This window comes from Mauremys reevesii, linkage group 1 (genome assembly GCF_016161935.1).
Source record: "Mauremys reevesii isolate NIE-2019 linkage group 1, ASM1616193v1, whole genome shotgun sequence".
NCBI classification, from domain to species: Eukaryota; Metazoa; Chordata; order Testudines; family Geoemydidae; genus Mauremys; species Mauremys reevesii.
Window position 1 is genome coordinate 133,022,190 of NC_052623.1, and position 27,203 is coordinate 133,049,392.

The 27,203-nt window shown below is 44.2% G+C and overlaps 1 protein-coding gene across 8 annotated transcripts in view; it reads left to right on the forward strand.

The window, feature by feature from the left end:
* The window catches only part of STS (steroid sulfatase), a 169,397-nt gene extending 143,314 nt beyond the window's left edge, over positions 1-26,083 (forward strand). For 7 of the 8 annotated variants that reach the window (XM_039535365.1, XM_039535336.1, XM_039535328.1 and 4 more), the window contains one exon: positions 25,129-26,083. In XM_039535365.1, the coding sequence (XP_039391299.1) occupies positions 25,129-25,508 (380 nt within the window). In that variant the 3' untranslated portion in view covers positions 25,509-26,083. The remainder of the gene's footprint in view (positions 1-25,128) is intronic. The other variant, XR_005597721.1, reaches the window with a different exon arrangement.
* The last annotated feature ends 1,120 nt before the right edge of the window (positions 26,084-27,203 follow it).

Consider the following 27,203-nt stretch of genomic DNA (forward strand, 5'->3'; position numbering starts at 1 on the left):
CATGTTTATATTGCCCATCTAAATTCCCTCTGCAGTTTCTTTTGTGTAAGGTTCTTCATTTCTAGCATGCAGAGTGGCACCTTAAAATACATATGAATTAGTATTTTGAGTCCACTTTTGTGACGGTGCCCCCCCATAAGACTTTATGGAAATATGCTTATGAATGTATATATGACATAACTAGAATATGTTTTATGCTATATATGCTGTGTAACATATCTCTGTAAAGGTTATGATCTACTGAATCTATTAATCCTATTTATATGCATGTATCATTTTTGTATTCGAAGTTATGAGTATTGGGTGTGTACTAGCTTGATTTTTAAGTAGCTCTTGTAAAGCATTTGATCAGCTTCTTGAGAAAGGAATGTGCAATTTAAGTGCCCAATCAAGAAGCACTTAAGGAACAATGGATCTTGGAAGGCTCCAATCCACATAAGAAGTCTACATGAGGACGTTCAAGGTAGCAGGTAAGCAATGGCTGCTGCCTGTAAAAACGGAGTCATGCATGGACATGTGATTTGCCCATGTGACTGCAAAACTCCATCTTGGAGCTGGACATTGCATAGGAGAGAGGAAGGGGTCTCCACCCACAAGAGAAAGTCTATTTAAGCCCGTGGGAGACTCCTCCATTTTGTCTTCAGCTGGCTAAAGAGATAGCCTATCCACCCCCAAGGATACCTGAAAGAAACTGGAACAAAGGACAGTAACTATAGGGGGTGTGAGTGATTGCTGGACCCAGACTAGCAGGAGACTAGTCTGTAAAACGAAGCTTACTGGAATTCCTCTGAGGATGAGGTTTTATCTGTGTTCAGTTTTCTTACTGTATTAGACTCAGACTTGCGTGTTTTATTTTATTTTACTTGGTAATTCACTTTGTTCTGTCTGCTATTACTTGGAACCACTTAATTCCTACTTTCTGTATTTAATAACATCACTTTTTTACTTATTAATTAACCCAGAGTATGTATTAATACAAACAGCCGTGCATACCTCTCTATCGGTGTTATAGAGGGCAAACAATTTATGAGTTTACCCTGTATAAGCTTTATACAGGATAATATGGATTTATTTGGGGTTTGGACCCGATTGGGAGTTGGGCATCTGAGTGCTAAAGACAGGAACACTTCTCAAGTTGCTTTCAGTTAAGTCTGCAATTTTGGGGATCTGTGTTGGAGCAGACGGGTGTGTCTCGCTCAGCAAAACAGGGTGCTGGAGTCCCAAGCTGGCAGGGAAAGCAGGGGCAGAAGTAGTCTTGGCACATCAGCTGGCAGTTCCCAAGAGGGTTTCCATTACCTTAAAATTCCAGAATCCTTTAATCCAGCTAGGCCCTCACAAAGTAATACCTGTTACTCTAGAGCTGGACGCAGGCCCTGAAAACAACTTTCTTCCATTTCCTGCGTCACCTCTCTCAAACCACACCAATCTGTTACCCAGCTAAACAGGGAAAGGAAACTCACTGAAGTCACATTGTGCAGGTTTTAAACAGTTGATGATGTTCACCCTAGATATCGCTGCATTTTCAATGGTGGAATAAGTGATCTTTGTCTATAGTATGTAGATGTTAGATATTTATAAAGTAATTCAGGACCCTTAAGGATGAAAGGCACTGTGTAAAAGTATTATGTATTATTTACTACTTTTGTATATATCATGCACCTGAATGTCATACAGTTTAAGCTCCTCCCGTTTTTAGTCTGGGGACATTGTACTGTATGAGACAACACATTTTGTCCATTTTCTTTTTCTCAAAACTAAATAATTTCCATTCCAAAGACTCAGATGCACGTTTAGAGTTATGAGCTTCAATTACAGAGACTCATGCTGGCAGTTCTGTAATAAAATGTCTAGTAATGTGCTTGCATTGTTGATAGCTGGCAGTGATTCAGGGCCTGTATTTTGGACTGGATTCTGAAAATGCTGCATGTGAGCAATTCCCACTGAAGTTGCTTACATACAGCTGCTATTGCAGCCTGAGGCTCTGGATGCATATACCTTTAAGAAGCAGTAGGTGTGTTTGAGTCAGTCATTCAATGGAAGGTAAAGAGATACAGGGAAGCAACGCAAAGTTAAAAAAAAATACTACAGTTTGTTCAAAGATCAAAGTTGGCTTCATTAGTAAGGGCCAGTTTTACTTATAAGAATGCAAGTACCCACCACACAAAGATGATTCAGGTTTGAACCAAGCACCCTGACAGTGATGTTTTGCAGTAACTACTTTGAATTTGCTGCAAAGCCTGAAAAAAAAAAAAAAAGCTTTGAAAGAATTCTGATGTGTCTAACAAGTCCAAAGCTAGAAGCAACCAAGTGAAGGAATATAGAAAATGCAGTAAGTAGCAGCTGTGTACTGCTAAAAATTAAAGTCGGTGTAAAATTGGACTTGATAGTTTCTGTAAAACTAAGTAACCACAGAAAGCATAACAAAAACTCCTCTTTTTGGAATTTTGTTTTATTGATCAGTTTTAATCTGTTGAAAAGCATTTTGAGACTTTATACAGAGTTATGTTGGTCTAAAAAACACTGCCTCTTTTCCTTTAGTTTGGATAGATGCCAGTACTCTACCACACACTTCAACAGCAGAAAATCTTCATAGAATCATAGACTATCAGGGTTGGAAGGGACTTCAGGAGGTCATCTAGTCCAACCCCCTGCTCAAAGCAGGACCAATCCCCAACCTCATAAGATATGAAAATGTGCTGGTTGTACTAAATGTAATAACAGCTAAGCAGAAATAGCATTGCTTTGGCATTTTGTAGGTCCACCTGTCCAAAGACTTTGCATTCTGTAAAATGCGTTGAGATATTTATTTTAGTGCAAAATTTAATACACAAAAAGAATGTCACAGATTTGGGACATGTCAACAGAAATTTGAGCAGTTAATGAATGAAATTGCAACTAAAATGATAAAATTAGCTTACCCAGGTAACTTTTCTGATACAGAGTATCAGGGGGTAGCCGTGTTAGTCTGTATCCACAAAAACAACAAGGAGTGCGGTGGCACCTTAAAGACTAACAGATTTATTTGGGCATAAGCTTTCGTGAGTAAGAGGCATCTGAAGAAGTGAGGTTTTTTACTCATGGAAGCTTATGCCCAAATAAATCTTTTAGTCTTTAAGGTGCCACCGGACTCCTTGTTGTTTTTCTGATACTGGGAATTGAAACAAAATACACACTGTTTGTATTTTTGCCTCACTCACTAGAAAAAAGCTGACCCTAACTGAATGGCTAGAATGTACCAGAAGTTATAGAAATCTCAGAGCTGTTGGGCAGAGAAAGAGAGCAAGGGACAAGTAAATCTCAAAATATGTAAAAATACTTAGCAAAGAAATAAAAAATATTTTTAAAATTGATGCAATAGTCTGAAAGCCTAATTTAAAGTCTATTGAAATCCATGGAAAGTCTCTAGACATAGAGGTAATTTCCTTCATAAAGGCCAATGTATGGGTATATAGCAAATATGCCAGGAGGTGGCAAAGTGAATCATTTCCCCACAGTGCGCTAACATTTTTAAGTATCACTGTCTTTGCCTACCAAAGTTGCTAAATGATGTTAAAAATATGTTAGTTAACGTGTGCTAGCTAACTCATTCTAAAATGCAACCTATTTTCTTAGTCTAGACCCGTCCCACTGAGGGCCACACCCAAAGTTTATACACACTTTCTTTACCTTTAATTACATGGAATTTGCATTTTACTCAAGAAAGAGAATGACTGTAGGAGTAATAATTACTTTTATTATTTATAATTTGTATTATGCCAGTGCCTAGGAGCCCTAGTCATGGACCAAGACTCCACTGCACAAGGTGCTATATAAATACAGAATAAAAGAATGTTCCCTATCTCAGAGAGCTTCCATCTAAGTATAAGACAAGAGACAGCAGATGAATACACTAAGGCAGATGGAAGAGTACCAAGAAACAATAAAACAATATTCGGCAACATGATAGACAGTGGTCTCAGAATGCTAGCAGGCTGTAAGCTGTAACTTTGATCTGCAGTTCAGATCAACTGCTATTGACCCACTGCTATTAACTTTAGCTTTCAAAAGTATTGTTGTCAAAGTTTGAATGACTGGGAGCAGAAGAAAACAATAGGAGTTTCTGGGAGCTAAACAATTCTGAAAATCCAGTCCTGTATTGCTTCACTGCTGCCTCAAGCACCAGGTCTGGTATGGTGGACCCAACACACTTGATGTGCCACTTGATGTTTCAGGTGGCACATCACAGCATGCAATCACAGCATGACGTTCCGCTGGGATTTCAGAACATCGGGATAGTACTGCCACAACACAGTGGCTGGACTAGAAGATTATTTCCTTACTCAAATGGATTCAGTATTCTTTCCAAGCAGGATTTGGATAAAGAAGATTGTTAAATTTGATGGTTGGCCTTGGTATTTGACATGTTTTCCAGCTCAAATAGTGCTTTGGTATTATAAAAAGACTTCATTCTTTGAAGTCTTGAAACACATTTGGCAAATATTATAATCTGTGCAAATGTGTTTATTTATAGTGATGACACATTGGGTTTTGGCAAACAACTGAATAGGGCAAAGCTCTAAGATATGTATTTGAATATTTAGATGTTAGTAACCTGAATTTATTAAAAGGCTAAGTGTCACTGCCACAAGGAATCTATAGTGTATTTTTTTAAATATACATTTTTCAAAAGCATTTAACCTAAGTCAAAGAAGGTAACAGCTATGAAAAATTTGGTGTATTGGAAGATGGGGGAAGGGCATGCAAAAATCTACTTCTTAGCTTGACTCCTTAATGTGCCCCTTAACTCTTTTTTTCAAGTTTAAGCTCTCCAATAATGAAACCAGAATATGGAATGTGAATGATTAGACTATTGTAAGACGTTATCTGGTGCTCTCAATGGGTTTCTAATGCTATTGTGTCAACTATTGATCTTGAATTGGCAAATGACTTAACAGAATATTGAAACAGGTGACATCCCCACTTCACTCTTAAAAACCGGGCATCTTCTTGTAGCCAAAATAAAGCTATCTGTCATAGGTCTGGTTTACTAAACAAAAGGCACCCCTAGAATTATACCCCATAAAACTCCAGCTTAAGACTTCTCCTCAGGCTTTAGCTATTTCTATGGTTACTTTATCCCAGCCTAATGTCTGGTCTGCACCTAAAACTTAGGGTGTCCTAGCTACGTCCCTTGGGTGTGAAAAAATCACTTTTGACACCACTAGGTTGACAGAAGAACTCTTCTATGATGGAGTTCTCTCTCAAAGGGGTGGGTTTATTACAGCAACAACAACAACAACAAAAATTCTCTCGCTGCAGCAAGTGTCTACACAACAGTGGGAAAGCTGCACTGTGGCAGTTGTGCCACTGTAATACTTGTAGTTTAGACATAGCCTAAGCTATCTTTCCCTGTTTGCCTGAATTTTGGGGTCCTATCATGTCCCTGAGATCTCTTCTGTCCTCGTATATTCCTGTTTCCTTATAGCTCAGAGGGATGATGAGCCAACTGTACCAGTGAATCAGCAATATCTGCTTAACATTTTCCAGCAGGATCAACACTTGCTAACAGGGTGCTCTTTTCAGGCAAACTCTGCCAGCTTGAGACTAAGATGTAAACCCAGTGGGTTTAGAAATCATAATAGCCCAATGTCATTCTAATGAAAAAGTAAGTATCAGAAGTTTAGGGGAAAATATTCTCAACAGATTAGTAGATAATTTGGAGGGATGGGAGGAAAGTGTTATGGGATAGGGCCAGCTGACACGCCATTTGTGTGTGGGAAATTCCTTTAGTGGGAAAATAGTTATTGAAAAATGGGATGATTTGAAATACTATACGGATGCATTTTGAGATTTTTCTCAAGGCTTACTTTTACATTTTGAGCTCTGGCAAGGCATTCAAAATAAATAAATAACATCTAGAAAAGGAAGCCTGAGCACTGAGTAGCATGGGAAGATGGGCTTTAGATGAATGTTTCTTTTTGGTTGTTGCTACTCTTTCTCTTGTCACAGATCATCAAACTCTAGAGACTATTTTTGGCAAAGCAACCTGCTACGATTGAAAGCTGGGGATTGTGCTTTCAAAGCGACAATTTAAAAATTGAACATAAGCCTGGTTTAAATAAATAAAACAACCCGAACCCAGCTGTCTGTATTTCAGGACATCCGTTGAGTGCTATCATCACTGATAACTACAGTAGAGAGGTGTATATAAAATTCATATAGTATCATGCAATGCCAAAGGCACTTTCAGTACTTTGGAGAAGGTACAACATGCAACTCTAAATGACTTCAATTTTCAAGCTGTTATTTATTTTATTTATTTATATTTCTTATTTAAATAATTGATTAAGGCCCTGATCCTGCAATCTGACCAGTGTCTAGAGTTGATCAGAAACTTTCCACCAAAACTGATTCATTGGAAAATGCCAGCTCATTGAGCCTGAAATTTCTTGCAAAAACAAGTTCAGTATGACAAACTTCCACTGAGTCAAAGGCAAGGTCTTGGCAGAACCCTGCTGCTGGGCAGACTACCTGGGTGCTGAGGGTCCACAACTCTGCGGCAGCCCCACCATTTGCTCCCCAGGAAAAAAATCTGGTTTCAGAAACACCATGAGTTGATTTGTTTCTGAAACAACTTTTTTTTTTTACGTTCTAGCTCATGAGAAACTTCTGAAAACTGGGTTTTGTTCTGAGTTGGAATGAAACCAAACTTCAAAATGCTGAAATTTCTCACAAAATGTAAATCCTGCGTTTTGGCCAGCTCTGCCTATGTGGGCAGACTGCACTATCACACAGCCCCGTCACATCAGGCTGCAGGCAGGCAGGCAGGCAGGCTGCTATTTGTCAGCACGTCCGGACTACAGTATCAAAGGTTAATAATGGACACTATTAAATACTCATTTAATAATCTCTACAATAACTAGGATTTGAACACTAAAAGGTTATTTGATATTTGAGAGGAAGGAATGTCCACGGGTAAGGACACTAGCTTCAGACTTGGGAGACCCAGGTTCACGTCTCTCCTCTGCCACAGACTCCCAGTGTGACTTAAGGCAAGTCACTTAGGGCATGATCCAGAATGATTTGGGGGTAAGGAACATCTTCCATATGAAGAGAGATTAAAAAAGACTGGGGTTGTTCAGTTTAGAAAAGAGAAGACAGAGGTATGATATGATAGAGGTCTATAATATCATGAGTGGTGAGGAGAAAGTGAATAAGGAAGTGTTATTTCCCCCTTCATATGGCAAAAGAATCAAGGAGCACCCCATGAAATTATAGGTAGTAGGTTTAAAACAAACATAAGGAAATACTTCCCACAATGACAGTCAACCTGTGGAACTCATTGTCACAGGCTGTTGTGAAGGCCAAAAGTATAACTGGGTTCATAAAACAGTTAGATAAGTTCATGGGGGATAGGTCAATCAATGGCTATTAGCCAAGATGGTCAGGGGCATAACCCCATTCTCCAGGTGTCCCTAAATCTCTGACTGTCAGACGCTGGCACTGGGTAACAGGGGCTGAATCAATTGATAACTACACTATTCTGTTCATTCCGTCTCAATCATCTGGTTCTGGCCACTGTCAGAAGACAGGATAGTGGGCTATATGGACCATTGATCTGACCCAGCATACCCATTTTTATGTTCTTCATTACATATAAATTAGCCAATGGACAAGTCAGAAGGACTATAGCCTTGTGGCTAGGGTGCTTAGCTGAGAGGTGGCAAATTCCTGTTAAACAGGGATGGGATAGCTCAGTGGTTTGAGTGTTGGCCTGCTAAAACCAGGGTTGTAAGCTCAATCTTTGAGGGGGCTGTTTAGGGAACTGGGGTAAAAATCTGTCTGGAGATTGGTCCTGCTTTAAGCAGGGGGGTAGACTAGATGACCTCCTGAGGTCCCTTCCAACCCTGATATTCCATTAAATCTCTTCACCCGCACCTGAAACAGGGGACTCCCACATGCTGTATGAGCACCATATCCACTAGGCTAAAGGTTGCCCTATTGCAGCTGTTCTGTTTCAGGCCCTACATGCTTATCTTCCTTCAGTTCTTGCCTCATTAACAGAACTAGGTGACTCCTTGCAACGTAGACCTAGATGCCTATTTTCATGAGAGGGGAGTGCTCCCCCACCATTAGCATCTGCCAGTGGCTAGCTTAGGCAGCTCTCCTACCTAGTACACTGGCTTTTGTGAACCGCATACTATAGCACCTATCTGTCCCCATTCATTGTTTAGGGAGCCTCAGCACCTAACTCAGGCTTTGTGGATCTCAATGGTGTTCCTGTGATTTTCTAGGTACCTAAAAGTTTTGTTCTGTGGTGCTCAGTGTTGCAACTCCTATGTCCCTTCATGGATCTGGACCTTTGTGTGTTTGGGCAAAATTTGTAAAGATATGTTGGGGCCTAATTCCCACTGAAATCAATTTAAACCCTCTTAAAATCTGGGGCTTTGTGCCTCAGTTCCTCATCTGTAAAATGGGGGCAAATAACACTTCCCTACCTCAACAAAGTGTTGTTAGGATAGACTTTGAAAGACTTTGAAGTGCTCAGATAGGACACTAATGGGGTTATACAAGTGGATAGATTATTGGTCACAGCCTAGTGAATCAGTTGAAGACTCTGAGGGCATTGAACAAACATGCCAAAGTTGCGTATAAACAATAAGAACCTCCAAAATGAGTTTTATTTCAGTACCCAGAAAGATGTAGAGCAATGCAGCATTATTAACGTACTTCTGATTTCAAATACACTATTATGAATACAACTGTCAGAAATGGGGGAAATTAGAAGAGATGATTAATTACTGCACTGCAGGCTGGGGCTTACTGAGGAGTCAGGTGCACATTTGGGCCCTAGTTTAACAAGGTACTTAAATATGAGGATAACTTAAAGCTTAGGGGTAGTACTTGACTTCTTAAAGTGATGTGCATAAGTATCTTGTTGAATTGGAGTCAAATAAAACAAAGGGGTGAAATCCTAGCCCCACTGAAATCAGTGGCAGGGTTTGAAAATGGGGCTTAACATAGGCAAGAGAAAAGGGTAAATGAAGAACACACTACACCAAATAAACTAAACTTTGAACCAATTCACCTGCACTGCAGTCTTTGCAGCAGAAACTCGGGAAGAGGAGGAAATTTATTCCAAGCATTTGCAGGATACAAATTAAATGCCAATAAAATGTGAACACCTTTGTCTTCCTCAATAAAGGAAGTGAATGATGATAGCACAAAAGCCACAATAGAAGACACCATTCATCAAGGCACAGCATTAGAAAATACATTGTATGGAACAATCATGCACTGGCAGGGGGATGAACTAGATGGGTGTTTTTCCCATCTCTCATTCTATGATCATTTTTCTTAATTGCTACAACATTATACAAAAGATATTGAGTCTATTCATAACAGAAAGAGATGGACATTACATAACCAGAAGTGCATCATGTGTATGTAAATTAGCACAGAATGGGTTTCCATTTTCTGACCATCTCAATCAAATATACAGGGCTTGAATACACTTTTAAGGTATTTGTTTCAAAGTTCCCACTGATTTCAGTGAAAGGCAGAGTAGAGGCTACTGAAATGGCAGGGAGTTTGGATGACACATGTATGCTGGATAATGGTGTGTTCCAGAAGTGATTCAGTTCATAGACACACAAGGAAGATTGCTAGTTCACCAGAAAGACTGATTTGGTGTGGTGACTTTTCTGTGGTGTCCTATAATTCCCCGCAGACTTCTTGCTAACCTTGGATAGGGTTGCCAGGTGTCTGGTTTTCAACTGGAACGCCCAGTCAAAAAGGGACCCTGGCGGCTCTGGTCAGTACCCCTGACCAGGCCGTTAAATGTCTGTTTGGCAGCGCAGTGGGTCTAAGGCAGGCTTCCTGCCTGCCGTGGCTCCACGTGGCTCCTGGAAGCAGTGGCATGTCCCCGCTTCAGCTCCTACCTGTAGGGGAAACCAGGGGGCTCCACACCCTGCCCCCACCCCAAGCGCCTGCTCTACAGATCCCATTGGCTGGGAACCGTGGCCACTGGGAGCTGCAGTGGCAATGCCTGTGTACAGAGCAGCATGCAGAGATGCCTGGCCAGGCTTCCGCATAGGAGCTGGAGAAGGAACATGCCACTGCTTTGGGAGCTGCTGAAGGTAAGTGCCACCCAGAGCCTGTATCCCTGATCCCCTCCTGTGCTCTAACTCCCTGCACCAGCCCTGATCCCCCTCCTGCCCTCCGAACCCCTCGGTCCCAGCCCAGAACACCCTCCTACCCTCCAAACCCCTCATCCCCAGCCCCATCCCAGAGTCTGCACCACCAGCGGGAGCTCTCCTCCTGCACCCCAAGCCCCTGCCCCAGCCTTGATTCCCCTCCCTCAGTCCAAACCCCTCATTCCTACCCTGGAGCACCCTCCTGCACCCCAAACCCCTCATCCCTAGCCCCACCCCAGAGGCCGCACCCCCATCTGGAGCCCTCACCCCCCGCACCTCAAACCAGTGGTGAGCTGGAGCCGGTTCCCACCGGTTCACGGGAACCGGTTGTTAAATTTAGAAGCCCTTTTAGAACCAGTTGTCCCACGAGGGACAACCAGTTCGAAAAGGGCTTTTAAATTTAACAAAAGCCCCAGCAGCTCCCTTCCCTTCCCCTAGCCCCAGCTCATCTCACTCTGCCTCTGCCTCCTCCCCTGAACCCTCCCGAGGCTTCTCCTCCCCCTCCCCAGCTTCCCACGAATCAGCCTGGGAGAGCTGAGAAGGGAAGCAGCGGGTTCCCGCAGGTGAGCTGCGGCAGGGGGACTGGGGTGCGAGGAGGACTGCAGGTGCCGCTTGGCTCCGGCCTGGCCCCCGACCCCATCCCCGGGCGGTGCGGCTCTGGCCCGGTCCCGACTGCGGCCAGCCGGATGGCGCAGCTCCGGCTCAATCCTGACCTCGGCTGGCCCTACCCATAGGAACGCTAACCCTAGGGCAGAAAGCCCTACCCATAGGTACGCTAACCCTAGGGCGGAAAGCCCTACCTCTAGGAACCCTAACCATAGCTCCAAGTGCCCTACCCTTAGGAACTGCCCCGGCTCCGGTCCCAACCCCGGCCAAGCGGCCCAGCCCGGCCCCAGCCCGACCCCCATGTCCAGGCAGCGCGGTAAGGGGGCAGGGAGCATGGAGGGGGTGTTGGATAGAGCGCAGGGAAGTTGGGGGGGTGGATTAGTGTCAGGGCGGTCAGAGGGCAGGGAACAGGGGGATTTAATGGGGGCAAGGGTCCCGGGGGGGCAGTCAGGAAGCAGCAGGGGTTGGATGTGGTGGCAGGGGGCAGTCAGGGGACAGGGAAGGGGGGTGGATGGGGCAGGGGTCCGGGGGGGGCTGTCAAGGAACGTGGGGGGTTGGATGGGGCAGGAGTCCCGGGGGGGGCATGACCCCCTCATGGGGTGAGGAGGAGGGAACCGGTTGTTAATGTTTTGGCAGCTCATCACTGCCTCAAACCCCTACCCCAGCCCAGAGCCCCCTCCCACACCCTGAACCCCCCATTTCTGGCCCCACCCCAGAGCCTGCACACCCAGCCAGAGCCCTCACCCCCTCTCGCACCACAACCCCTGAGCCAGTCCGGTGAAAATGAGTGAGTGAGTGAGTGAAGGTGGGGAGAGTGAGTGACAGAGCGAGGGGAGGAATGGAGTGAGTGAGGGTGTGGCCTTGGAGAAAGGGTGGGGAAGGGGTGGGGCCTTGGAGGAGGAGCAGGGTATGGGGCATGGCAAGGGGGTTCAGTTTTTTGCCAGTAGAAAGTTGACAATCCTGACCTTGGAGTACAATTTGTTCCCTCTGAAGTCCATTATGACCTGCAACAATATCCTCCTCCAGTTTTATTCTTGATTATTGGGGTTATTCTCCTCTGCTACCCCAGTTTGTTTGCACACACACAGAGGCATCATTTGTACTTCTTTTTTATCCTTCTTGATCTTTTCTCTGGCCCCACCAGGCCATTTTCCTTCCTCTCCTTTTCCCCTTCCTCCTCCCCCCCATTAATGTACAGGCCATAAAAAGAGAAAGCTGTGAAAGTCCCAAATTTTCTCTTCTAAATTTCAATTGTGCAAGTCAGTCACAACAGCTGGAGGAAGCAGAGCAGATACCAGTGCAATTTGGCTAAGCTGTCTCATTATGCATTTTAATTTGTTATTTTGATCATCATGGCAAAGCAGCTGCAGCTGAATTTGTGACACACACTTTGGGCATTTTATTTGCTAAGTGTGAAATTGCATAACTGCCAAAGAAAAGGAACCCGTGGCTAGCTTATGCAGATACTGTAAAAGTGTTAATATCAAACTCAAGAAAAAATTGACCTAATCTTCTGCTAGCAATATTTTGTGTGGAAATGTGTTTCTCTGACAAACAGTCTTACTGTATTTTGTTAGTGCTGTTCTGTAATAGTAGACACTAGCTATTGTTATGTTTTCATCTAGAGCTGTTTATACCCTGTGGCACTAAGGGCTCCATTCTGTGCTGGTATTCTCACATCTACTCCAGGAAAAAATTTTGAAAAAAGTTAAATTAAATTATATACTATTTCTTACCTTGCTCTTAGTCACATTAAAGAACAACTTCCAGGTTATTTGGGCTCAGCTGGAATGAAATGTACAGCTCTCTAGTGAAAAAGGTCTGCCTCTTGTAACAGGTCTTTATACAGGGGGACTTTGGTTTTATGGGAATCAGAAGATCTAGCTTATGTTCCTGGCTGTGCCATGAGCTTCTGATGTGACCTTTGGCAAGTCACTTAACATCTCTGTGCCTCTGTCACTCCCTCTCTGTAAAATTATGACAATAGCCAAGATTTTTTTAAAATAAGAGCCTATGGTTTTATATCCATATTTAGGCACCTGAATAAGGGACTTGATTTTCAATAGTGCCGAGCACCCAGCAGCTCTCATTGGCTCAGTGTTTCTACCTCTCAGGAGCATTGTGAAGCTTATTTCTTTAATATCTGTAAAATATTTCCTTGCATGGTAGATGGAGTAAAAAAGGCTTGAAAACATGGCACAAGTATAACATGAATGCTCAAAAGCCAGTAGACAAAGAAAAAGAACCTCTCTCCTCCCCCATTTTTTTTTTAAACTTCACATTTTTTTACAGCTTGCCTCATGCTTTTGACTGCTTGCTTGGGGTTGGCAATGCTGCATGTTGTTGAAATACGTCATCTAATCCAAAATATTTCAGATAAAAAAATTGATATTTCAGGACACAGAGATGTATTCATGATAAAAACAGGTATATTTTTAAAAAGGAATTAGACATTTAAATCGTAAAGCTAAAAAACACAAAACTTGTTTCTTTGCACTTACTTGTCTTTCATCTTTTACTAAGGGTAGGTCTATACTTACCTGCCAGGTCGACGCGTAGCGATCGACTTCTCGGAGTTCGAACTATCGCGTCTAATCTAGACGCGATAGTTCGAACTCCGAACGCGCTCCCGTCAACTCCGGAACTCCACCACCGCGAACGGCAGTGGCGGAGTCAACGGGGGAGCAGCGGACTTCGATCCCACAGCGTCTGGATGGGTAAGTAACTCGAACTAAGGTAATTCGACTTCTGCTACGCTATTCGCATAGCTGAACTTGCGTACCTTAGTTTGACCCCCCACCCTAGTGTAGACCAGGCCTTAGATTATAAGCTTTTTGGACCAGGGACAGTCTGCTTTTCTGAGTGTTTGTGACTCTGGTCCATGACTGGGGCCCTGAGGTGCTGCTGCAGCACAAGTAATAAATAATGATAGGAAGTTGGTCCCTGTCCTAACAAGAGTTCAAAGATCAACAGTCTCCAACCGAGGGCCAGCCAGAAACTGGATTGAAACCGGAGACACTGAGCCAATCTCATTATCCTCCAACCTGCTGGACACAACTGGAGCTGGGTGAATAGCTGATTTTTTAAAAATTGTGGCTCCACATCAGGCAGTGGGAGGAATTGAAGCCTGATCTACCACATCACAGATAAGTCCCTAACCACCTCCTCTGCCCCTCCAGTTTTTGGGCCAAAACTATTTGACCAATTTGTGTCAAATTCAGGGATCATTCTGGGTCAACCAAAACTACATTTTTAATGCAAACAAACTGTTCGTCCAAAAACATTTGCCCAACTCTATACACAGCTCAAGTGTACTACACTTCACGAAAACATCTGCAAATAGCAAACCTTTGGACCTTTACCTAGGTTATGAAATATCTGCATATCAGCCAGACGTATTTGATCAAATAACAAACCTGGAGCAACTTTCCCCCAAAAGGATGTCAAACAAATAGCAGCGTATAACATGCACTATTCAAGACAACAGCAAACTTTGTATCCATAATTTCACAGTTGGATTTTGGTTTGGAGGGATTTTCACCATGCATTATTAAAAAAAAAAAAATCTGCCTTGGAGAACAAAGAAAATGTGTCTTTTATAATGGTGGTGGTCATTGTAATTTGCTTCTTTGAGACCTAGCACTGGTGACAGCTGAAGAGCAAAACATTTCAAAAAGACAAAGTTTTTTCTAAGTAAGACTTTGTAAAGTTACTGCTTCAATTCACCAGAGACAACAATTTCTACTGTATGTATTCACATTGATCCCTCCACTTATTCACGGTCAAGTTCTTCTGTAAAAACATCCTTACCTGGCATAGTTCAAAAAAATAAAAATCTGCTGTAAGTAAATATTATTTCAGGAAATGTGCTTGCTGAACTAATGAAGTTGCTCCGTTGCTATGTCTACACTTGGAACTAAGGATGTGATTCCTAGGTCAAGTAGAATCGAGTTTATAGCCTGGGTTTCATCAAGCAGTGGCTGTACCCCTAAAGACTTAGGGCATGTCCAGGGGTGAAAGTAACTTAAAGGACTTACCGGTACTTCGGAGTCCTTAGGAGGGGGTGGGGCCTCAACCGGAAGAGGCATGGCCTCTACCAGAAGTGGCGGGGCCTTTAAATCCACAGGCACTTTAAATCAGGATTTAAAGGGCCCGGGGCTAGGGCTGTGGTAGCAGAGGCTGAGAGCCCTAGACACTTTAACTCACCATCAGAGGGCTCCTCAGCCTCTGGCAGAGCTTTAAAGGGCCCAGGGCTCCAGTGCAGTAGCAGCAGCTGGGAGCCCCTGGCCCTTTAAATCACTGCCAGAGCCCCACCACTGCTACCTCAGGGCTCCAGCAGCAGGGCTTGGGTGGCAATTTAAAGGGCCCCAGAGGGTAGCGGCAGTGGGAGTCCCGAGCCCTTTAAATCACCACCTGAGCCGCACTGCCAGAGTCCCGGGGTAGCAGCATCAGCCAGGGGCTTGGGCAGTGATTTAAAGGGCCCAGGGCTCCCAGCTGCTGCTACTGCACTGAAGCCCTGGGCCCTTTAAAGCTCTGTCTGCTGCTGGAGCCCTGGGGTAGTGGTGGCGGTGCTCCGGCGGCAAGTTAAAGGGCCTGGGGCAGTAGAGGCGGCCGAGCCCCTGGCCCTTTAAATCACTGCCTGAGCCCTGCCGCCGCTACCCCAGGGCTCCGGTAGGCTCTGGGGACAATTTAAAGAGCGAATAGCAGAAGCTAAGGTGGCGGAAGAAGCTCTCCTGCTGACATAGCACTGTGTGCATGAGTGCTTATGTTGGTGTAACTTATGTCACTCAGAGGGTGGTTTATTCACACTCTGAGAGACATAAGTTATGCTGACATAAGCTGTCGTGTAGACAGGGCCTTAGTGTCAGTTCAGCCCCGATCCATCCCAGTTGCAGCCCCAAGATGTAACCTGGATCACATTGCTATCTGTCTATATTTATTAGAGAATTTAGCAACAAAAATGTTCCTGTTGCTAAATTCATGAAGAACTGCATATATATCACAGATATATAATAATATGACCCAGAAAAATGTTCCTAAAAATTTAGCAGAAAAGAAACAAAATCCACAACCCACAACAAAGGTTAACTCTGATTACTACTAGGTTATGTGTAGAAATAGATTAGAGAATTGAATGAGTCAGAATGGGAGAGCTCATAAGGAATGTAATGCACTTTCTGAACACAAAGCAAATGAAATATCTTCCAGCAATTCAAATATGTGTATAATTTGGCATCTAGAAAGTCAAGGGCAGTCAAACAAATTCCCTCATTTACACAAAAAGATGGTGGAGAGTGTTGAATTTCTCCTTCTATAGCAAGAAGTTCAAACACCTCAAATCCAGTAACAAAGGAAACAGCAGCATACTTATGAAGCGGCCCTCACAGAAATGACTCAGAATACTGTAGAGCAAAGTACAAAATCAAGGTTGAATTTTTACCTCAGTTACACAAGTATAGCTTCCTTTCACTTCAATGCCTGTGTGTCTGAGAACAAGTAATACCAGGACAAAAATCACATACACATGTACAATCCTCACCTCATCTTTGGAAAGATATATTTTACTGAGAAGCTCTTATTTCAAAAGCGTATATTCTGTTGTTACTACCTAGCCTTCAGAGTTAAGGTGGTCTCACATGAGTGTGAGAACACATGTATGGTGGCTGAATGCTGGAATGGAAAGGCAGTTTGTTGCAGTGATAAGCAATATGTGAGTAGATTTGAGTGTTACGATGTTTTGGTGGTATGGAATGTCAACTGAGGGTTGGTCTGAATGTTAATGTTGCTGTTACTGGTGATTTCCTTGTGTTTAATGATCATGTTAATAATAGGAAATTAACTTGAACAACTTGGGTATGTCTAGATAGACAGTCAGGATAGACAGACATGCAGTAAGTCTGCTTGGGTTAGTGCACTAAAAATTGCAATGCAGATGTTATGCCACGGGCAGCAGCTTCGGCTATCTACTGAGTACAGACCCAGGGGGCTAGGCGGGCTTGCACTTGGGTGGCTAGCCTATGCTGCTGCTTGTGCCACAATACCCTCTCCCATCTGCTGTATAGTCTTACCCTAAGATAAGACATTTTTCTGTGTGAATTTAATTGGGCTTCTTCAAAGTGTCTGTAGGGGAGCAGTGTTATGCTAAGCTGCATATGGAGAGTTGTTGGGAAGTTGATACCATTGTGTGGGTGAAGGCCTAGCGGTGGTTTCAGGGAGAGCAGGTGCTACCTGAGGCTTTTATGCCTTTTCCAGTGGAGGTGACACAAATGTGGGACTGTCTGGTAATATTATTATGAGCTGTATGTATGACTCTATACAAATCCACTTTGCAGTGTGCCAGATCCCTATGGTGCCCCAGGTGGGAGGGTGGCACCACCCTGACCCACCTCAGTTCCTTCTCACCTCCCACAGCTAGAATTGGAGCTTTCTATGGTGTCTTCACCTCACAATTTTGCTCTCAGTTTTCTGAGACCTTTTTCTTGTACATAGTAATAGCAGTACCTTAGCTTTAGTTTGTGTTAGTTTAGTGTTAGTAGAGTAGCTGGCTGCCCTGTGTGATGCCCTCACCAGGGTTCAAGCATTGTCTGTCATGTAAGGGGACCATCCCCAACAGCAACCACTTACACAGGGTGCTCGGTGCGTCTCAGCGAGAGACACATTAAAGAGAGGTACTCCATCTCTGAGTCATTCACAGAGAGAATTCAGGGGACAAGAGACTTGCAGTTGAAACAGCACCTTTTGAAGCAAGCTAATGAGGCCCTGGTCTCATTGGCTGTTGCCTTCAGATCCAGCAACTGATTCCACTCCGCACATGGGCTCTGGCATCTCCCCCAAGAGGAAAAGGGGTATTTCTCCTTCCTCTGGTGTGGCAAGATCCCATAAAATGAGTCAGGACCATTCAAGGGCTTAGGAACACTCCTTTTCCTCTACTAAGAGGAGTGCTGATCAGCACCATAATCCCTCTGGCATGCAGGATGGAGTAGGTCCATTCAATTGCTCCCAGTAGCGTGCTGTGAGTAGTGAGGGCCCGTGCCATCAACTCCGGTTCCAGCCATTTGATGTACATTAAGTCCAGTACCGACAATGTCAGCACCCGCACTGACTGTCTCCATGCCGAAACCACCAGAATCAGAGACCTCCTGGACTATGACCGGGGAACTGGGTGGATCCCCAGGTGCTCGGTCAGTGCATGGGGTTCTCCACCCTTCGGACCCCCCTGCACGTATTCCAGGAGGTGAGGGCAGCCATATCGCCCATCCCTTACCCCCGGCTCTCTAGACTTTTCCATCAGGCCCTGCCCCGCAGTTCGCCGCTCCAGGCCAATGGGGGCTGCAGGAAGCAGCATGGGCTGAGGGATGTGCTGGCCACTCTTTCCACAGACCCCATTGGCCTGGAGCGGCAAACTGCAGCCAGTGGGAACTGTGATAGGCCAAATCTGCGGATGCAGCAGATAAACAAACCAGCCCAGCCTGCCAGGGGCTTTCCCTGAACAAGCGGCAGACCGGCTTTGAGAACCACTGACCTAGGCAACAACTCTACACACTCATGCGCCACACATTTCACTTCCTCACCCTCATGTCCCACCCCGATACCAAGTGGAGGGACCTCTTACCACCTGTGGGGGGTGAGGGACCCTGTGGGCCAGCCTGTACTCCACCTTAGTTCCACAGCCTGCCGGGGCTAGCGGTTGTCAGCTCCTTTACAGAGCCGTAAGCATGGGCATGCACCTAGCGCGATTCACCATCCCTAATTCCGACCATCCTGCAGGTTATTCTTAAACTGAAATTGGATTGTGCCAAACTCATTCCTATTGCTCTGGCGTGACCAAGGCAATGTTGGTTCTCCAACCTCCTCACATTGTTGGCTCGGCCTCCCATAGTCCTTCCTCTTCATCCTGACCTCCTGATTCAATGCCACAGCCAGGTTTTGCATAAAGCAGTAATCTCCCTGAACTTCAAGGCCTGGATGCTGCATGGCTAGATGATGAGGAACGATGTTTGGAAGCGGTCCCAGAGGTCTTGTTTAACAGTATGAAGCCTTCCCTCCAGGATGGCCTATTCAGCCAGATGAAAGTGATACTTGGCATGGTCGTTACCCCAAGGAATACAACCAATGCTGACTTGTATCCAGGAGTACTTGGTCCTTGGAGTACTTGTTATACTTTAACTCTTCTGGTCTTGCATGTAGTTTATTAAGAGTCCACCTGGTGGCTGTCTTGGCATCTCATCCTCTTATCCATGGGAAGACAGTGTTTTCAAGCCCCATGGCAGTGAGGTTGTTGAAATGAGTCACTTGTATCTACTCAACACTTAAAAAGCCAGTTCCTTTGTGGGACTTTAATACTGTTTTAGTGGCTCTTATGGGGCCTTTGTTTGAGCCTCTGGCAACTTTTTTCTCCCTTCTGTGGCAGAAAACTGCCTTTCTTGTGACAATAACGTCTGCAAGGACAGTGTGTGAGTTGCAGGCTTTGATGGCAGAACCTCCTTACATGCAATTTTCTAGAGACAAAGTAACCTGAGGCCACACCCTATGTTTTTATCTTAGGTAGTTTCCCTGTTTCACTTGATCCAAGTTATATATTTACCAATATTCTTCCCTAAGCCACATTCGACCCCAGAGTAGCAGTGTCTTCACATATTGGGTGTCAGATGGTGTCTAGCTTTTTATTTGATTAGAACTAAACCTTTCGATTTCTTACCTCATCTGTTTGTTTCGTATGCGGATTGGATGAAGTCTCAAGTGGTCTCCTCATAGTTTCCAGATACATAACTTCCTATATCATGAGGACATATGAAGTAGCCCAGGCTATGCCTACTCAAGGGATACAAGTATCTTCCACAAGAGCTCAGATGACGTCAATGGCATTTTGAAATGATGTTCCTATATTAGACATGTTCAGGGCAGTCACTTGGTCCTTGTGCATACTTTTGCAAACCATTATGCCATTACTGCTGCCTCCAGATCAGATGCAAACTTTGGGAAGGCAATCCTGCAGTCCTTCTTTAAATAGACTCCGAGCCCCACCTCCTGCGAGTACTGCTTGAGAGTAAATGGTAATCTATCTGTAACTGTTGTTCTTTGAGATGTGATGCAGACGTGTATTCCATGGCCTGCCCTCCGTCCCCCTCCGTCTGTATCAGAGTCTGTATTCCTGATATTCTCTGCGGAGGAAGTGAGGGGGGTGAGGCAGCACCTCTTTCATATGACCAGGGGAGGGGCTGCAGATGCAGGGTGTGAGCGCCACCCTCATGGGTACTGCAAGGCAAAGTTCTTCAGCTCTGGAGCATGGTGTGAGCACACACCCACATGGAATACATGTCTGTTCACATTTTGAGGAACCACAGTTACATGTAAGTAACCATTTTTTGCTGGCACCTGAAGGGTCTGGCACACTAGAGGGGTTACTCCCAGAGGACTGGATTCCAGGGGACCTGGGTTACTCTCAGGGGACTTTGGGGTAGGAACCATCTTTTTTGTTCTGTGTTTGTACAACACCTTAGCACAATGCAATCCTGTTCCATGACTAGGGCTCCTACTTGCTGCTGCAATACAAAATAATTGGTATTAATTAATAATAGTATAAGCCCTGCAAATCCATGCCAGGATGGATCTAGCATGCCTATCTGTGAGGGAATCCTGGTGCTACAGCCATAGCCTTATTCTTTATTCTAGTTGTTGATTCCATAGAGAAAAGGGTATGTAGTAATCCCTACATCAAATGAGACTTTACTAGCCAGATGTCTTTGTAGAACCAAGAGATTGTTAATTACTGGGAGATTAATTTGATCCTTGTGGCTAGCCCTCTGACAAAATGAGGTTTTATACCAGCTGAGAGAGGCAGAAAGAGTACTCTTCCTTTTAATATCCAGCCTTATACAATTTATCAACTTTACAGATTACAAGACTGACAGCTCTTTATGCCTATCAGCATATTATATCGGCTGTTCCACAGGCACAGGATCTGATATGTTTTACTTTTTTATAACGATCTGGAAATCACTAGTTAGACTGTGATAGATAACATGATTTGTGCTTAGTTGTCTGTTTTGGGAATGTGCTTGGTTGTTCTAGGAAACGATGCTATTGCTAAATGATCCATGACCTGCTTGCATAACCAATAATAAATATTGAACAGTACCATGGTCAAGGGGACAAACGTGGAATGTTTAGAGTACAAGTAAATAGACCTATGTACCCCACGTCTGCAAAATCCTGAAAATATGCTGTATCACTATGGTCTGATATGACGTCAAAAATGGTATATATATGTACTCACTGCTCTGTCTCGGGGTGTCATTCCTCTGGTATGAACCGAGGGGGCACCCGCTCAGCTGATCGTTTTAATAAAGGGCTGCTATCTGTTTATACTCCATCTTGGTCTCTGTGCCTCTTTGGGGTAATTGGCTAGCTCCGGGGAGAACGAGCCCTTTTGGCTAACAACTGCACTGCTGTCCTTCCAGCAATACAGCGATGTTCCAGAATCACACCAGAATGCCACTGCAATGAAATGAAACATCGTGAAACAATAGCAGACTTTACTCAGCTCAGTGCTTTGCCCAACACACCTGCTACACTAAGAAACAGAGCTGTTAAATTAAAATTATTATGAAGTGTTTAGAAAAGTAAGACTAGCCAAAGCCAGAAAATTCAAATGGAATATAGCGTCTCACGTTCCATCCTTAACTTATGCAATTGAAAGACAGTGGTTGCAAGCTGTGGCTGGGGTTTCAGTTTTAACATTGAATGCCCTTAATTTTGCTTGTTTGTGTTACAAACAGGATGCTACTTACTTAGTTTCCACATCTTTTCTTTTTTTGCAAACATATGTATTTACTTGAGCTACCCTAAATAAAGGCTTTTATTATTCAGGACACTCTACTTAATATTTGTATGGCTAAATCCTTGAACTGGCACTGGGCTATGGTGCCCAACAACGATGGAATTGGCTGCAGATTTCTTTTCAATGTCATTCTGCACAAATGCTCCATGAAAGACAGATGTGTGATCAGACAGCATGACCTCCTCAAATTCCCCACATGAATATTTTTATTGAAATTCTTTCTCATTGCTATTTTGATAGCTATGTAAATTTTCATTTTTCTTGACCTCTGTTATCCAGCTATATCTTTATGTCAAATGATTTGTAATACTATGGGCCAGAGCCTCAGCTAGGGTAAATCAGCATAACTCCATTGTGTGATCTTAAACAACCTAAAATTCTCACATATCACTAATTAATAGAATCCTTAGCTTTTCTCTTCTTTATGCCTCCCCCAATCCATCTTGCCAGTTAAACACTTAAAATCGCCTGAAGCAACACTTAGCACAGAACCATCTACCTTTCCCAGTATGCTTAAATAAGTACCACAGTAAATAGAGGCATATCCCTGCTCAGAGCAATGGTCTGTACAAAGACACATATAGAAGAATTGTGATTTATTTAAATCTGAGAATATTTTACGAAGCAAAGCCACCAGTGTGCCTTTCAGAATGATGTTGGAAACACAGACAAAGGTGGTTGCACCCATTTTGCAACTTCACAGCTCTGTAAGTCTGTGGATATCTGCTGTGGGAGTCAGGGAGTTCTCTGAAGATTTTGAAGGTGCTGCTACTTATTGTCTGCACAAGCAAGCCAGTCTCAGGCTTGAAACATCCTCTTCCTTTGCTGAGTTCTAAGCAACATTCAGAGGTCCCTCCCTCCTAATATCCTTCACCCACCTGATCCTGATTATTGAGTGTTAGTGCCGTCTAAGTGAACTGGAAGCCTCCAGGCTCTGTCAGATTGTCACTGAATAAGTTCCTAAAGGTAATGTATCTTGTACTGTGAAGAATGATGTATGATAGGAGATATTGGAAAGAATCTTAAGGTTACTTACTTTCTTTTAAATCCAGGCTGTATATTATAACTTCATTCTGTGGCTCTTTTTGCACTGGCACAGGTCTGTCTGAAAGACTAATCTTATCTTAAAAAGCCAAGTGTAATGTAGTTAGCACATTTAGAGTGATACACCGGTTATCTCTCCCCTCATCCTATTTCCTAATGATTTCCATGGGGGGCTTAATGAACACCACATTATGTAGCCCTGCATATAAATCATGACAGCCAGTTACTGGATTAACAAAGCTTGCTTTGAGCTCAATGAAGCTCTTTTTACTGAGATTAACTCTTCCTTGAAATGTGGAAAATCCAAAAAAAAAAAAAAAGTCTCCTTGACTGGCACTTAAAGGATGAGCCGTTTAAAAAATTGTTTCAGTGATGCAATGTTGTGAAATAAAAGCTGGCAGTTTGTGTGTGTTTTTTCCAGCAAGAGCAGGAGACGAGACTCTCTGAGAGGCAATTTATTCTCTGGTCTGTCACTGGGGCAGTTCAGCTAAGTGTTGCTAACTCTGGGCAGAATGAAAAGTTACAATCTTGTCTAGAGACAAGGTGGGTGAGGTAATATCTTCTACTGGACCAACTTTTGTTGGTGAGAGAGACACACTTTCCAGCTTACACAGAGCTTCTTCAGGTTTTCTTCAGGACAGAAGAAGAGCTCTGTGTAAGCTTGAAAGCTTGTCTCTCAAATACCCCGGGACCAACATGGCTACAACAATACTGCAAACAATTGGGCTCTGTGCTATTTGAGCAAAGTATTAGCCATTTCTTGGTAGACTTCTTTGTGGTTGAACATTCTGGGGTTCTCCAATACATCTGCGCTTAAACCGCATCGCATCAGTTCACATTTGCTTTCTGTGAACAGGGCTGCCCAGAGGGGGGGGCAAGTGGGGCAATTTGCCCCAGGCCCCGGGCCCTACAGCCGGGTCTTCGGCAGTAATTACAGCGGAGGCCCCCCACTGCCGAAGACCCCAGGCCCCCGGAATGCTCTGGGCGGCCCTGTCTGTGAAACAAAAAAACAAACAAAAAATAAAAAAAAATCAGACAATACTTTAAGAAAAGAAAAATTAAACTGTGTTACATCAGTTCATATCACTTACTCCCTTTATACAACAAAATGAGACATTTAGCAACTCATTTAGAATTAAAAACATATTTGATTTCTCATTTGCCAAGGCAGTGGGTCACCTAAAGATGACATTGCCACATTTCCTAAACAATGCAATTCAGTTTCATTTGTGTAATTATTAGTAGTACTATTGCAGTAGCTCCTGGAGGCCTCAATCAGGAAATGGGGGACTTATTTTGCAGGTCATTCTACATCCATCTAATGGAAAGACAGTCTCTGCCTCCAGGGCCGGTGCAAGGAAGTTTTGCGCCCTAGGCGAAACTTCCACCTTGCACCCCCCACCCAGCTAACCGCCCCCTCATGGCAGCTAACTCAGCCCCCACCCAGGAGCCCCCGCAGCAGCTTCCCCACCGTGACAGCTAACCCCTCTCCACCCCCATCCCCCACGGCAACTAACCCCGCCCAGGGAGATTCCCCCTGTCCCCCCACGGCAGCTAACCCTGCCTGGGGAGACTTCCCCCCTCTCCCAACCCGCCACAGCAGCTAACCCTGCCTGGGTAGGCCGCCCCAGCTCACCTCAGCTCCACCTCCTCCACTGAGCACACCGGCGCTGCTCTAATTCTCCTCCCCGCCCAGGCTTGCAGCGCTGATTGGAGGAGACTTAGAGCTGGGCTGTGTGCTCAGCGGAGGAGGCAGAGTGGAGGTAAGCTGGAGCGGGGAGCTGTTCCCCTGTGTGCCCCCCCCATTACTGTGGGCAGCCCTCCCTGTACGCCCCCCCCTGCACGCCCCCCACCCAGCTCACCTCCACTCCACCTCCTCGCCTGACGGGACTTTTAGGCGCCCGCAACCACTAGGCGCCCTAGGCGGCCGCCTAGTTTGCCTAAATGGTTGCACCGGCCCTGTCTGCCTCAAACAGCTTGCAATCTATGTATGTGACTACAGACAACAGGTAGCTACAACAAGCAGATGGAAGGGCTCAAAGTAACAATAAGATGATTATAATTAGCATAATAAATGGTAGTCAGCTGCCTGCCTATGGTCAGTATTTTGTAGGCATCATGGCAGAAGTGCATTGTAATGAGAGATTTGAAGGTAATGCAATGACTTGTGGCTATTTATGTTGCACTCTTGTGCAGACGGGTGGCATGAGCATAAGCAGAGAGGTGTTTTAAGATGTCTATGATTCATTTTAATAAAGAATATGAAGTGACTGAAATTGCTCCAAATAGGTGTGGAACATTGCAAGAAACTTTTTTGCGCTATTTCTGTATTTTGTGGTTGCTGTACACTAATGCTGTACATGTAAAGGTTGAGATTAATGACTAATTTTATGTGGTTTGATCTTGATTTTCACAAGGGGTTTTGGTACTCTAGTCATCAGCTGTTGTTTCTTTAAATTGCAGGTGAATCTATTTGGAAAGCTTTTTTCTTCACTCCAAACTTTGATCCAGAAGGCTCCAATGGTTGCTATAATTCCCATGTGTGCTATTGCTATGGAAGGTTTGTCACACACCATAACCCACCGTTACTCTTTGATCTCTCCAGAGACCCCGGAGAGAAGAATCCACTAACACCAGAGACTGAACATCATTTCTATGAAATCCTTGATGTCATTCAACAAGCAGTAAACAACCATACAAAATCATTGCACATAGTCTCCAACCAGTTATCATGGGGGAATATCCTTTGGAAGCCCTGGCTTCAGTTATGTTGCTCATCCATCTTTCTGTCTTGTTACTGTGACCATGAATCAGAGGAAAAACTAAGCTTGCCTATGGCATGACACCGTTGAAACACACACACATGCTTTTTGGATAACAAATCTGCAATTTTACCTACAATAATTGGAACAAGCGGTATTGGTAGGTTGTTTTGCTTGAACCACTACAACACCTAACCTTTACAATCCCACTGGGGCTCCTAGGACTCTATCATAGGTGTATAGTATCTGCTGGAATGAATCCCAAATCCTACTATATAGGGTAAACCATCTTTTAAATACACCATTGCCAAATATTTTGAGGGGAGGGAAAACCAATCCTGGGCCCTCCATTCCGGAGGAAAGAGTGGCATAATCCTTTCTCATGCAATGTTTGTATGAAGCAGGAGTGCCTGCCATATTCGCAGATGGTCATGCTGTAGTCACTCTACAGAGAGTACTATTTCTTAAGACCTCTGACTCCAGCTGTGTTCACAAGCTTTGAAGGTATGAAACTACAGCTTCCAGCTGCAACTGTCACACATCGCTCCTGCCCCCACTGGTAACTATCATCTACTGTTATGAGAGTATTGCAGGAAGGGAAAAATACAAAAAAGATACCACCGTGATGAGGACCATAGAACTACCTAGCTAGATGGACAAACAGACACAGAAACGGACAGATAAAGAAAGGATTTGTAGCCGCATTCATGACAGGCAATCAGTGCTGCTATAAAACAAAAAATAGATGACTGACTGTACAATACAACTTATAGATGACTACACAGTAACAGCTGCCCATATTTAACAGGACTAACAGATGATGTCATTTGCATTCCCCAGTTTCTGGGAGGGCAGATGGGCATACTGAGCTGCTGACAAGCGGGAAGGCAGAAAAGCAGGAAAAGGAGTGTTTCGTATGAAGCCTTTTGCAGCCACTAATCATGTGGAGAGGTCCAACTTGGCCCAGTCAACTGCATCCATCCTACTTCGCCAACAAGGTCCATAACAACAAACATCCCAAAACAGGGTCCAAACACCAAATGGCCAGTTCTGCCCAATCCATATGTCCAAACTCCAAACACAGGCCGTGCTATGAGGGTCTCTCTCTCTCAGTGGCTACTGTGCAAACCAGCTGTTTCACTGATGGCAGAGAACTGTATTTTTTTAAAAACAGTCTTGCTTCAAATGTTTGAAATTATTACTTTGAAACCCCCCTACAAGGTCTGCTGTTTTCTGAGAAGTCTATACAAAGTAAATCAGATTTATCCAAGGCTGAATGTGTATACTCTGTATTTTTAATAAGGCCTGGGCAAATCTTTAGCACTTATGGGCTAATTTCAGTACCAGAGTTTACTCTGTATCTTGTTCACTCACATTTTCTTTTCATTCTGCAGCAAAGCAAATTATTATTATTATTATTGGCAGATATTATGAACAGGAAAACATATCAGCAATATAAACTAAAATTATGTGATGCCTAATAATATGAGACTTTCACCTTGTCACAGAAACATAGTGAATTCCCGTCCATCCAACAACATAATGCATTAAGGCAGGCGTTGGCAACCTTCGGCACGCGGCTCATCAGGGTAATCCACTGATGGGTCACAAGACATTTTGTTTACATTGACCGTCCACAGGCATGGCCTCCCACAGCTCCCAATGGCCTTGGTTCATGGTTCCAGGCCAATGGGAGCTGTGGGAAGGTGCAGGGATGTGCTGGCTGCCGCTTCCCCCAGCTCCCATTGGCTGGGAACGGCGAACTGCAGCCACTGG